Source organism: Sinocyclocheilus rhinocerous, unplaced genomic scaffold (assembly GCF_001515625.1).
Source record: "Sinocyclocheilus rhinocerous isolate Xijiao unplaced genomic scaffold, SAMN03320098_v1.1 scaffold1120, whole genome shotgun sequence".
Classification (NCBI taxonomy): domain Eukaryota; kingdom Metazoa; phylum Chordata; class Actinopteri; order Cypriniformes; family Cyprinidae; genus Sinocyclocheilus; species Sinocyclocheilus rhinocerous.
Window position 1 is genome coordinate 87,953 of NW_015666179.1, and position 12,633 is coordinate 100,585.

At 33.7% G+C, this 12,633-nt stretch overlaps 2 protein-coding genes across 2 annotated transcripts in view; both read right to left on the bottom strand.

Annotated features, from left to right (window-relative positions):
* The window catches only part of usp13 (ubiquitin specific peptidase 13), a 28,039-nt gene extending 22,235 nt beyond the window's left edge, over positions 1-5,804 (bottom strand). Inside the window, exons 1-3 of the mRNA XM_016543254.1 lie at positions 5,730-5,804; positions 3,887-4,012; positions 884-944 (exon numbers count right to left, since the gene is read on the bottom strand). Of these exons, the coding sequence (XP_016398740.1) occupies positions 884-944; positions 3,887-4,012; positions 5,730-5,804 (262 nt within the window). The remainder of the gene's footprint in view (positions 1-883; positions 945-3,886; positions 4,013-5,729) is intronic.
* Positions 5,805-6,995: 1,191 nt separating this feature from the next.
* LOC107732011 (NADH dehydrogenase [ubiquinone] 1 beta subcomplex subunit 5, mitochondrial-like) lies at positions 6,996-11,956 on the bottom strand. The gene is made up of 6 exons (XM_016543236.1): positions 11,779-11,956; positions 11,140-11,225; positions 10,952-11,018; positions 10,800-10,861; positions 10,538-10,644; positions 6,996-7,259 (listed from the first exon to the last, which is right to left on the bottom strand). The coding sequence occupies exons 1-6, from the start codon at positions 11,894-11,896 to the stop codon at positions 7,139-7,141; spliced, it is 561 nt and encodes a 186-aa protein (XP_016398722.1). The 5' UTR covers positions 11,897-11,956; the 3' UTR covers positions 6,996-7,138.
* Between the last annotated feature and the right edge of the window lie 677 nt (positions 11,957-12,633).

Genomic DNA, 12,633 nt, shown 5'->3' on the forward strand with positions numbered 1-12,633 from the left:
TATTTTTTAATCGAGAGCTAATGGGATGACTGCACTCAAAACAAGTGCTTAAAATGTCCCCAAAAAATGAGTTAATAAACACATGATGAAATTGCACAAAACGTACACAATCAAAAATAGCTGTCTATTTTCATATTTATCTTTAGTATGTTTTGATGAAACATTTTCTTGAGCTCCCTTGATTGAACCAAAACATTAAAATTTGAGACTAGAATGTATATCAATGTCTAATAAAAGTGTATATTTCAGGGGCAGCAACTCTCATTTAGTCTTTTTCAGGTTTTTAACAACCTTTAAAATGGCTTATTTACACTTAAATGGTCCTGCAATGCAAATTTTTCGAATTTTCTCTGTAGTCTCTCAATCAAAATGAGGTTATGAAAACAGCTAGTTTTATTACTATAAAAGAATAATAAATGAATTTTATTAGTTTGAGTTTTATGATAACATGACTACGAAAACTGACGGACTGAAGAAAGTATTTGATTGCATATGTTTGCCCTCTAAGCCACTCCAAGCAGACATATCCGTAATAGAACAGTCTGAGTTGCCTAAATGACATATTTGGGAAAGCATTGTGGGTTTACAAAACGACTGGCATCCTTTCTGACGTATTGTCCTCAAACAGAGAAGGAGGCATGTATATTGATTGGATGCCTGAGAATAAGGGGCCGCCGGTCCCCCACCTGCTACGTCACACCTCCAATGGCAGAAGTGTGTCAGCTTGGGGGGTTGATAGGGCACAGCAGCTGACAGGCATAGTCGGCCACTGTAAACCAATGAGACTGCAAAACATATAAATATATGGCTTATAAAAAAGGATTTGAGGTAGAAGTTTCAGCCTGGGATTTTTTATTTTTTTTTTACTTTAAAACATACTTACCTAAAAATACTTTTCCATTCCTTCTTCTTGGTGTGGCACCCCCTGCAGCACCTGTGGCTTTCTGTAATTAACATCAGGAAACAACATGGGTCATAAAACTGTAAAGTGCTTTGTACTCAAATATTTTACGTGGTATTAGTATGTGATGTGGATATTTTCAGTATTTATAAGCAGCGCTGACAGTATTCTGTTTGTATGTTTGTTGTAGTTTAATTTAGTTTCTGTGTTTTGAAAATGTAATAAAAGAAAATCAAAAAAGGAAACAACATGGATAATAATGCCACATGTAACTGAACATCTGTACTGAACAACAAATATTACTGAATCATGTTGCAAATTTGGATAAAATCCAATTGATGTGCATATGAAAGCTTGACAGATGGGAATGATTGTTCTGTACAAAGCACATAATGGTCAAATCAGTTGATTGTAGAGTAAACGACTGAATGGATAATGGTGACACACTTCTCATGTAATTCCAAGTATAAACAGCAAACACAAAAGCTACAGGAACAGGGCTGGCTGTTTCTGGACAGATCCAGACATGAAAATAGCAGCATTTAACCAGCACATCCACATTCACTTGGAATGAACAAGAAACCATTAAATAATTACGTTCCTATTCTAAATGACCAACAAATCAGTCGTGATTAGGCAAATGTATAGGAGCAGGCTGGGATTCAGTAGAACTGCTAAGACAATAACTTAAAGCAGAACTATGTAACTTTTTCTGTGTTCAAAATTTGCAAAATGTATATATTGAGCGAGTACATCATGAATTCATCTTCCAAACCGCGTTTTTGTCTTATTCCGAATCACTACGGTACACTTATAATAAGTACTTATATTTGGACTATTGTAGCCTGTTCGGGTCGTCACCGCTGCGGAGTAACACATACCTGCGTGAATCGCCATAAACATAAACTTAGAGAAGTAGCTCCGGTTGGAATGTTCTTCCGCGGGATGTGTGCAGTTCTGTTTATTAACCGCTAGAGCGCCAAAAGTTACATAGTGCTGCTTTAACATCTGAAGATTTCAAATCTATCATATTGAATTCAGTACATATGGTGAAAAACAATATAAAACGGTGTTTTAAATAATACAGCACAGTTCATTTATCTTCTCTGTGTACCATGCTGTTTATGTTTATCTACCATGCTGTCTAGTTATGCTGTTCTTAGAAAATAATTGACATGTCACTCAGTTTGTGAAAAAGCTCAGAAAATACATTTACTGTAATTACTGTAAATATCCAGATATTCTTTTAATGTGCTTTTTCTTGCTGACATTTCCCAAGAGGGTTAGTGCAGTAGACACATGCTGGGCTCATCACTTATACGCCAAAATGTCAAAACCACCCTCTGAACTACCGAATTCTTTCTAAATTTGTGCAGAAGAACTGCCACAATGCAAGATTAAAACCATAACATTCAAAGATGCTTTCAAAAAAGTCATAGCTCTGGAGATTCACCTCTAAATTTTCTAAATCCAACAGCTGCTATGCAATCTTCATGAATTGTGAAAATTTAGGTATAGCAGATGTCTAAAACATGAAGAAGAGGCAGGCGAAAACCATCTGCAAGAAACTGAACTCACAATGAAGAGTGAAAAACATACCTCTCATTAAGTAATCAACTCAATACTCTTAGCTGCTTTCTAAATCCAACAGTCATCAATGTCTGCTACATCTTTCCGCATTTTTGGAAGTAAAAATAAAAGAGGACAAATCAAAAGGATGTGACCTCAATAAGCTACACACACTGTCTGCAACAACTCATTGATAAAATCGATAATGATAATATTTGACAACTAATTTGATTAGCGATTAATTGTGCCTATGCACTATGCGCAGAAAACAAATTCTAAAATTAAAATCTACATGTAACACAAGTAATTTTATTTTTTATGAGAGTATTAACAATAAAGAACTACTATAATTGAATATAAATGTAATATGTTCAGATGAGTGAATGTGTGTTCCTCTTACTTCATACCAGGTTTAGTCTTTGCTTTTTGTTTTTCTTTATTATCATTTTTAATTCAGTTATTGTAACTACTTTCAAATAGTAATCAATCGGTTTAATTTTTGCATATAAAGTTTAATTGCCTACATAGATACACTCAATATATTTGTTTTCATTGCCTTCAAATTTCACATTGTTTAGAGGACAATGTTGATGGGAACGTGAAAGAACAATTTTGTAAATAATGGATTAAAAATTTTTTTTTCTCATCCAATTAATCAACAATGTAGCTGTCAAACTAATCAATAGTCAATATAATCATTAGCTGCTACATACATAGTCCCAGTAGCCTAATAAGCACATCCACATTGAATCTGCTGACAAAAGTTCAAAGAAAGCTCCACAGATCCACACGTCATTCACGATCCACACATCCTCCACCCCTTGCATGTTTAATAAGTATTATTGCTAATTTGAAAATGCTTTGCAATACATGTTTAGTATTGTTGGCCTTATTTAGCACAACTTATCATACTTAAAGCTTTTCCACAGATTTCCTCTTAAAGTCAGCGCAGTCAGTGCATTCTGCAGATTCTAACTTGACCCAACAAGACACTGGCCTCATCTACTCTGAAAAAGTTTACTCATTAATGATATTATTCACTGGCACCTTACGTTTATGTTAATGCTTTTGTTATGTTACTGGATGCACTGAATCTGTTTGCACTCAAAAAATTAAGTCAAGAGTGTCAATTGCAAATTAAGTTAATTCCAGTGAGCAGACAAAAGTTCTTCATCAAGACAGACATTAATAGGAAACCATCGTCAACAAGTACTGCACTACATTACAACAATGATCATTAAATATTACTTTGTCTCTTTTGCTTTCTTTGTGTTGTTGGATACCACTCAGTAGGTTTATATAACACATTCAATATGTACAGGTTCCTTTAGAGTGTAGAATGAAACTTTTTCTATGACGTTTGCAAAGATTTCAATCCAACAATAAGCTTGAAAAAAGTTTTGTCACTCTTCTTACCTCTTTCACATGTCGTTTTAAGTGCATGTACACGCTCTGTCCAGTTTTATGGTAATGTCTCTCCACATGTTCTCTTCCGAAACCCAGGAATGAGTTCATACACACATACAGACCTCCTTCTGATTCCTAAAAAAAGTGATGAAACAAGATTTAAGCTAAGACAAATGTGGCCAAGTAATTTTATACTTCATATTAAATGTAAATAATTATATTAAGTTACATTTACAAAACAAATGTGAACAAAACTGCTATTAGAGAGTGTTCAAGTCATAAACATCATCAACATACAAACACATGAAAAGAGGAAACACTTTAACGTAGCAGAACATAATCGAAAACACCTGCATCGAACAGTCTAGGGCTTTACTGAATTGTAATGCAGAGTATCTGCTCTGTGTTATTAGAAATAAAATTATTAGACATAAAAGTAAAATTATAAATAAACCTAAAATTGCATAATGCTCAGAATTTTGCCTTTTACTTTTATCATTTAAATTACTACAGTAATGGTGCTCTTTTTTGTTGCTGTACATGTTTTCAGGCATATATTGCCATAACATGGCTTTTTGGACATGTGTCATGATATATACGTTTGGTTATCAAGATCATTCACATAATTTATAATTGCATAATGCTTGTTTATGTACAGTGGGTAACACTCAGTGATTCTGTTTTTATTTTTTTCAGACTTGTTGGTGTTATATCTTTCACATGGATGTTATATAACAGTAAATACAGCTTGATAAAACAAAAACCGTGTTCATCTTCATTTCAGGCTGCAAAGCAACAAAATGTGATTATTTTAAAGGAGGGTGATTCTTTTCTATACCCACTGTAAGTTATCAAGGTTGTTTTCAGTACTGTTTTGTTCATTTTAAATTGAAAAATTCATATAAAACAATAAGAGTAATACAATAATACAAGAGTAATACAATAAGAGTTAGTGATACAGAATAAACAAATAAGAAGTTTAATCTGGATCAAAACACTGAATTGCAGGGCCGGTGTTTGTAGGTTAGGGTGTTGAGGTCTCACCAGACTGAAAAAACCTGTCACTAGCTCCTGGTGACACACAAGCTTGAACAGATAGTGTGTAAAAATAACCTGTCTTTTAGTCTGACATATGGAACTCCAAACAGCTGAGTCACCTTTAAAACTGTTAGATCTGTTAGCTAGTTGTGCACTTTACCCACATTTATTTAAATATTCCCATCAATGCTTAAAAGAAATACATGGTATTCTATATATTATTTGTGGTCAGAGCTTGTACTCTTGAGTATGTATAACAGCCCACACTGATCTGGATTCTTTTTATAGCTCATAGCTGCTTACTGCTTATTAAGTGTACATTTAGGAAATCAGTTTTCACATATATCAAGCTACACAACAGTCGTTAGTCTCTTGATGTCAAGCAAATATCATAATGTACAGTATGATCTCAACAAGTAGCCTAGCTATCACACTACTAGATTGCCAATGTTGATGAGAGGATGTCAAACGCCTAAGAACGGGGGAAATAATGATTGCTTTGACACGCCTTTAAAAACAGAGGACAGAAATTCTCTGTAATAAAGACTAGCGTTCAGACTTGCAGTGTTTATGCTACCATTACATTTGGAGCTCGTATAGCGCCATTTAAAGTAAGGAAACCTGGTCCCACTGTACGATGTAAACACCCGTGTGGTATTTATTTATTTCTGAAGGCTGTCACACAAGTTGAGCTGGAGAATGGTGGCCGAGGATCCCCCATCTCTCTTACGCGCCATACGCAGCTTTTCACGTGTCTGGGGGACGCCAGTTGTAGTTTAACGTTCATGCATTAAGTATTTGACATAATACTCACAGGAGAGTCGTAGGAAAATGCGCATTCGCTCTTGAAAACCCTGTCTCCTGTCCTTGGTACTCTAATGGTGGGCATGTTTTAAATCATACAGACCCTACATTCCTCATGGACCGAGGGATGTGACGACGAAAACATTGGAACATTGCGGGATGGAGGGTGGTGTCTGGTGTGTTGGGGGGTTAGGGGAGGGAGACAATGGGTGTCCCCTTGGAGAAACAGGCAATATTTGACATTATTCACCCTGACGCCAAGTGGTGGCGTTTTCAGAGCTTATAACGGCTGTGGCATGTAGTGTACTTCAATACAGAACAACTTAACGTTATCTTTTTTATTTTATCTTTTAACTAGCAAATTAGTTTTCTGAAATATTATATGTATTATGTTGTCTTAATTATCATTATTGTTTTATTATTTCCGATTTTTGTTATGCATAAAATTTTATGCTCTTCCTCTTTTATTATAAAATAGGTTTCATCTTTAATCTAATGTTATATTAATTCAGATATGTTTACATGTTGTCATGATAAGTACTTGATTGTTTTTTTGAAAGGTGCTATACCAACGATTATGTAAAATTTTAATTTACATTATTTGCTAGCTGATTATCTATGCAATGCATCATTTAATCTACACTAAATCACTTTTCTTTTAATAATAATAATAATATGTTCTCAATTTTTTATTTTAATTGTATTAATTAAAACATAAAATATATTGAAACTCATGTTTTAGACTGACATATTAAAAGACAATAGACTGATATACAGTAGTTCGGCTGTTTGCTTGGAATAATTTACAAACTGAAATTTTACTTTATTCACAGTTCTGAAACTATCTTTTAATTTACATAAGCTCCTGATGTAGTACTTCAACACTTTACTATTACTACGATTACGGTTACTGGAAATTTCCAATTTTAGTGTGGCTTGACTGCAATAATACAAATATTTTTTATAATAACTAGGTTTTGATTCCAATTGTTTTTGGTGGCATTTGCTAACTTGCAAAAAAAAACATGACTTTAACACTTCCGTGGAACACAAAATAAAAAATTATGAACCATTTGGTTGGTTGGATCTTTTTCATGTAATTATAAAGAATGAAGACAGCAGCTTTCAAGCTTCTATATGCATAAAAGCATAATAAAAGTAGTCAGTATGTGCTGTATTCTGAATCTTCTTAACCTATTCAATAGATTTGTGCATTGAACAGTCTGAAATGAATAAATTATGAAAGAATTTATTTCATTTCAAGGATACACAAGAGCAGTGACTTAGTTATAATCATTAGTTTATTGGTGCCAGAGGCAAAGCAAAGGGGAAAAAAGAAACAATATATTTTTTATTAATAACAATACATTATACATTGTATAATGCCTGAATATTTTGGACAGGTATGCATGACCACTCCTAGTTATCAGGGGATGACTTGGGGCTGTGGTCGATGAGATTCTTATCAAGTGTCTGAATCTGAAACCAGGGTCCATCTCCTTTTTCTCTCATGTGTCGGCGGACTTCAAGTTGTAGTTGTCTACAAGAAAAATAGGGGATAATAAATTAGAGATCATCAATTAGGCTACATAAAAACAAGATACATTTCTGTAGGTAGTCTACACAAAGCACCTTTGTTGTTGTGGTACTGGCAATAAATTGTATTCCAAGGTTCGACAATTCCTTCAATATTTTTTACCCTACAGAAGTTTTTGCTCTTTTTTTATCGAATCTCCTAGTGCATGGTTTATTAATGATATGTGACCCTGGACCACAAAACCAGTCTTAAATTGCTGGGGTATATTGTAGCAATGGCCAAAAATACATTGTATGGGTCAAAATTATAAATTTTTCTTTTATGCCAAAAATCATTAGGGTATTAAGTAAAGATCATGTTCCATGAAGATATTTTGTAAATGTCCTACTGTAAATATATTAAAACTTAATTTTTGATTAGTAATATGCATTGCTAAGAACATCATTTGGACAACTTTAAAGGTGATTTTCTCAATATTTCGATTTTTTTGCACCCTCAGATTCCAGATTTTCAAATAGTTGTATCTCGGCCAAATATTGTCCTATCATAACAAACCATGCATCAATGGAAAGCTTATTTATTATGACTGGTTTTGTGGTCCAGGGTCACATATTAATGATAATTTCTTTACTTGAAGGCACCTCACACTTGAAATGAACCTACATAAACATAAACCTTCGTAAACAAATTAAAAAGTCCTAAATGACTGTAAAGAGTTGGGAGAAAATCGGATGCGTGTCAGGTTTTAAAGAGGCAGCGCTGCTTTTAAAATGAAATCTGATGAAGCCTGTCACTGATGTAAATCACAGAACAAAAGAAAACGAGAAATCACTGGACTGCTCTAGTCGCTGATTAACTTTTGTAGCTTGAATAAAGATTAATCTATATAGTTTATGCATATACAATTTAGCGTTTATGTGAAGATTGTTTTAAGTTCACTTAAATTAAAAGTTGTTATATTTTTCAGAGCCTATTAAAATGTTAAAAATAATGGCTCTCAATTATACTGAAAAAATGTGTGATTAATTAGTTAATTTTTGAGAGATCTGCCAAAACTGATGCCTGTCAGCAATAAAAGTTGAGTGTGAAAATTAAGGACACACATGAATACCACCTATCCTTATATTACATATAATAAATAAAAAGATTTTACAGTAAGGTCCCATTTTGTTAAAGGGACCATTCCAAAATGAAAATGTCATCATCATTTGCTCACCCTAAAGTTGTTCCAAATCTGTATGAACTTCTTTCTTCTTCTGAAAACAAAAGAAGATTGAAGAATTTGGCTAACCAAACAGTTCCCTTTTTTTTTTTTTTTTTTACATAAGGTCAATGGGGACCAGCAAGTGTTTGGTTATCAACATTCTTCAAAATATCTTCATTTGTGTTGAGCAGAATGAAGAAATTCATTCAGGTTTGGAACAACTTTAGGGTGAGTGAAATTACACAATTTTCATTTTTGGGGTGAACTATCCCTTTAAATCACTTAACCCTTGTGTGGTGTTCATATTTTTGTTACTCAGCCAGTGTTCTTGGGTCTGGTGGACCCGCTGCAGTTTTGGGTTTTTAATTCAACACAATCAAAAATTATATGTTAAAATACTCAACAGATGTTTACGTCATCCCAATTACAAGCAATATAAACAGCATATATAGTCAAAATTTGCCCTTTACATTTGTTAGATCACATTTATGAATTAAAGTGCTACAACCTTGTGCGGGAATGGCAGGGGCAGAAACACAAAACTCACACTTACACTCACACTCTTATAGACTCTCTCTCTCACACACACACACACACATAAACACACATACACATAAACACACATACACATACTAATAGCAGGCCCAGACAATAGGAGGACAGAGTAAATGTACACAGGACGTAAAATGTCCACTCTTTTATTAGCCCCAAACATCCTGTATGTAATATAAATGTGTGTGTGGGGGGGTTGTACAGTGATTGGTCATTGAAAATTTGTTCTGATATATGTTCTTCATTTGATAAAAAGTGAAAACGGGACCCACAGACCCGAACACCATACAAGGGTTAATGCATTAATTAACAATGACCAATCCATTTGTTACAGTATGTACTAATCTTTGTTAATGTTAGCTAGTTAGTTAGTTAAATACAGCCGTAGATGCAACTTTTGATTTTAATAATGTATTAGTAAATGTTGAAATTAACCTCAACTAAGATTAATAAATGTATCAGAAGTATTTTTCATTGTTAATTAATGTTTGCTAATGTACGTAAAGGAATATTTCACCCAAAAATGAAAATCTGCTGAAAATTTACCTCATGCCATTCAAGATGTAGATGAGTTTGTTTATCGGAACAGATTTGGAGAAATTTAGCTCTATATCACTTGCTCACCCATGGATCGGATGACATTTAGGGTTGCAAAGGGGTGGAAAATTTCCGGTAAGTTTCTGGAAACTTTCCAAAAATCCCTGGAATATTCCCAAAAAATCCTGGAAAGTTTCCAAAATTTCTGGAATGTTTCCTAAATTTACTGGAAATTTTCCACCTTTTTGCAACCCTAATGCCATTAGAATGAAAGACCAAACAGCTGATAAAAAAATAAACATTTTTTTTTTTAAATCACAATAATCTGACACCAGTACACCAATTTACACCCTGTGAAGTCAAAAACTGTGTGTTTAAAAGAAACAAATCCATCATTAAGGCTTTTTTTACTTTAAACTGTCGCTTCTGGCCAAAATATCAGTCCATAATCACGCTTCCTCCATTAAAAAAAAAAAAAAAAAACCTCTGTGCACATTTCTCTCTTCATTCAGACGGAACAACTTTTTCACTAGAGAAAGCAATATTATGAATGGAGGATTCAATTTTTTTTGCTGGAAACAGCGGTTAAAGTTAAAAACATCTCATTGATGGATTTTTTTTATTATAAGTACAGCTTTTTATTTCACAAAACATTAATGATGGACTGGAGTTGTGTGGATTATTGTGATGTTTTTATGTTGTTTGAACTCTTAATCTGACGGCACCCATTCACTGCAGAGGATCCATTGGTGAACAAGTGATGAAATACAACTAATGTACATTTTGGATGGACTGAGAGTAAGTGCATTTTCAGTAAATTTTCATTTTTGGATATACTATTTCTTTAACTAATGTTAACAAATGAAATTTTTTTGTAAAATGTTGCCAAATATTTAAGAAAATATAACCCCAATTCCTAAATGGAAATAACAAGGACATGTAATTTCTCATTGAGCTCAAGTAGTTGAATCACACGAAGACAGCTTACCTCATTTCAGCCTTCTCTGCCTCAATATGGATAAGTGCCATCATTTTCTCATAGTCCTTCACTGGGCTGTCATAAAAGGTACGAGCAATCCAACGGGTGATGGGATGCTAAGATATTATGAAGACAACCAATGAAAGGAAAGACAAAAAGCATTATGACAGCAGCTACACAATTTTAAAAAAATTATTCGATTAACAATGGCCAATTTTCTTCTGGCAAATACTGTGTATTTAATGTTTTATTCACTTAAATATCAGAATACCTTGTAGTACTCCCAGTGCTCTGGTTCATAGCCTTCTGGTATCTCCGCTAACTCAGATTGTCCTGTTTAGTGAAATGCAGACATGAATCAAGTTATTATGGCAGGTACACAAGTTATAAGAAGAACAACGATCAGGTACATAAGAAACTTACCTATGAAAACATTAACAAATGTCACAAGCGCTGCCATAGGGATACCAGTGAGAATAATGTAATATTTCTAGTGTAATGACGTAAGAGTGGAGAGAAAGATCCGAATTTTATTTTCAAATATTATTTGAACAAGAATGAGAAGTATAAATAATATGCAACTAAAGCAAAGTACTTATAACAAGCTTTACCAGCAAGTGAAGAAATCTTCTGTCATAGAAGTCGGTGGGCTTGATGATAAACATCCTTTTGCCATGGCTCCCATGGCGGACAACAACTGTAAAAGAACAAGTTAAAGGTTAAAGTAGGTTTTAAAAAAATAGCAAAAAGGAGGTCAGCAAGTCAACACACCACTGGCACAGCATTACTGCCTGCAAAACACACTTTTTATTAAACAGGAAGTCAAATATAATACAGAACTAGTCTGAAGCAAGAGTAACGTACAGCTAGAGCTGCAAATCCAACTTATAAGTCCTTACTTAAGTGGAAGTAAAACTGTTACATACACAATGAGGGCCAAAATATGGTGCTTGATTAACTTGGTAAATTAACTGCTTGCACATCAACACTTACAAGCAACGGACAAGACGCTCAAGAAATATTTTGAATCACAAACTGTTAACTATATGACCATGAAAAAACGGCCATGCAGAATATTTACATAGCTATACATACAACTGTACGTGATAGCTATAGGAAGGTTATAGAGGGGATTGTTGTAGAGGCCAGTTTACACTTGACATGCTAAGCAAGCAAAGCAAGGTCACTGCTAAAAATAATCCTTCTAAACGGTCATATCGTTTTGTTTAGTAACAATAAATATCCTTTACCTTGTTCTGAACGTGCAACAGTCCTGGAGAGCAGATTTGAAGATTGACACGTTCGTTTCAGCGGGTTTAATCTGGCTGTAAAAGCAGCCGCCGTCCGCAAAATGCTCATGCCCACCATGACTGTTGAGGGAGTGCGCGAAAAAGGCCTGCACTGATTGGCTCATCTAACGCAGAGTGAAGCCATGGTCTCCATTGGTAGTTAGGGCAAAATAAAGGTTCGTAGATGAATAAGATATTTACAATATTTTGCATATTAAAATAAAACAAAACAATTGGATTTTTTTTACAAGGAATTTATATGAGCAGTTATATTAGACACATAAGAAACATCGTTAATAGGTGGACATTGCTTGAAGAGAAAGCATGAGAATATAGAATAGAACACAGAATGAATGAATTACTAGAGAAAACGTGCAAAATGAAAACAGATAAAGTCTTGAATGCATGATAGTACATTATTCAAACTGAGAAGTCTATCTAATACAGTATTTTAATGTTCTAATTTACAGTAATTTACATTTCAGTCTGCTGAACTACTCTAATCATTTTATTCCTTACAAATAGTAAAAGTATTGGTTATAATATAAAGAGGCTTAAATTATGGGTCTAAAAGGATAAAATAATCAAATCTATATATAAAATAATTTGGAAACTAGCAAAAATAACTGATGAATCATAAAATATTTTTTATATAGTTAACCAAAAAAAAAAACACTCGACAAAAAAGTGCCCAAAGTTACACGCAAAGATTATTTTAATATAAATAGCAGATTTTATAGGATAACATTTTATTGTCCATTTATATTGATGTGTGCTGTGGTGCTGAGAACAAAAAGTTTAAACTTTTAATTTGGA

What these genes read in the sequence shown, in the direction of transcription:
- LOC107732011 (XM_016543236.1), bottom strand. Translation starts at nt 11,896, where the DNA reads ATGGTGGGCATGAGCATTTTGCGGACGGCGGCTGCTTTTACAGCCAGA. An exon ending in ATTTGTTAATGTTTTCATAG is followed by an intron (nt 10,862 to 10,951) that starts GTAAGTTTCTTA and finishes TTCACTAAACAG; the next exon opens with GACAATCTGAGTTAGCGGAG. An exon ending in GCAGAGAAGGCTGAAATGAG is followed by an intron (nt 7,260 to 10,537) that starts GTAAGCTGTCTT and finishes TTTTTCTTGTAG; the next exon opens with ACAACTACAACTTGAAGTCC.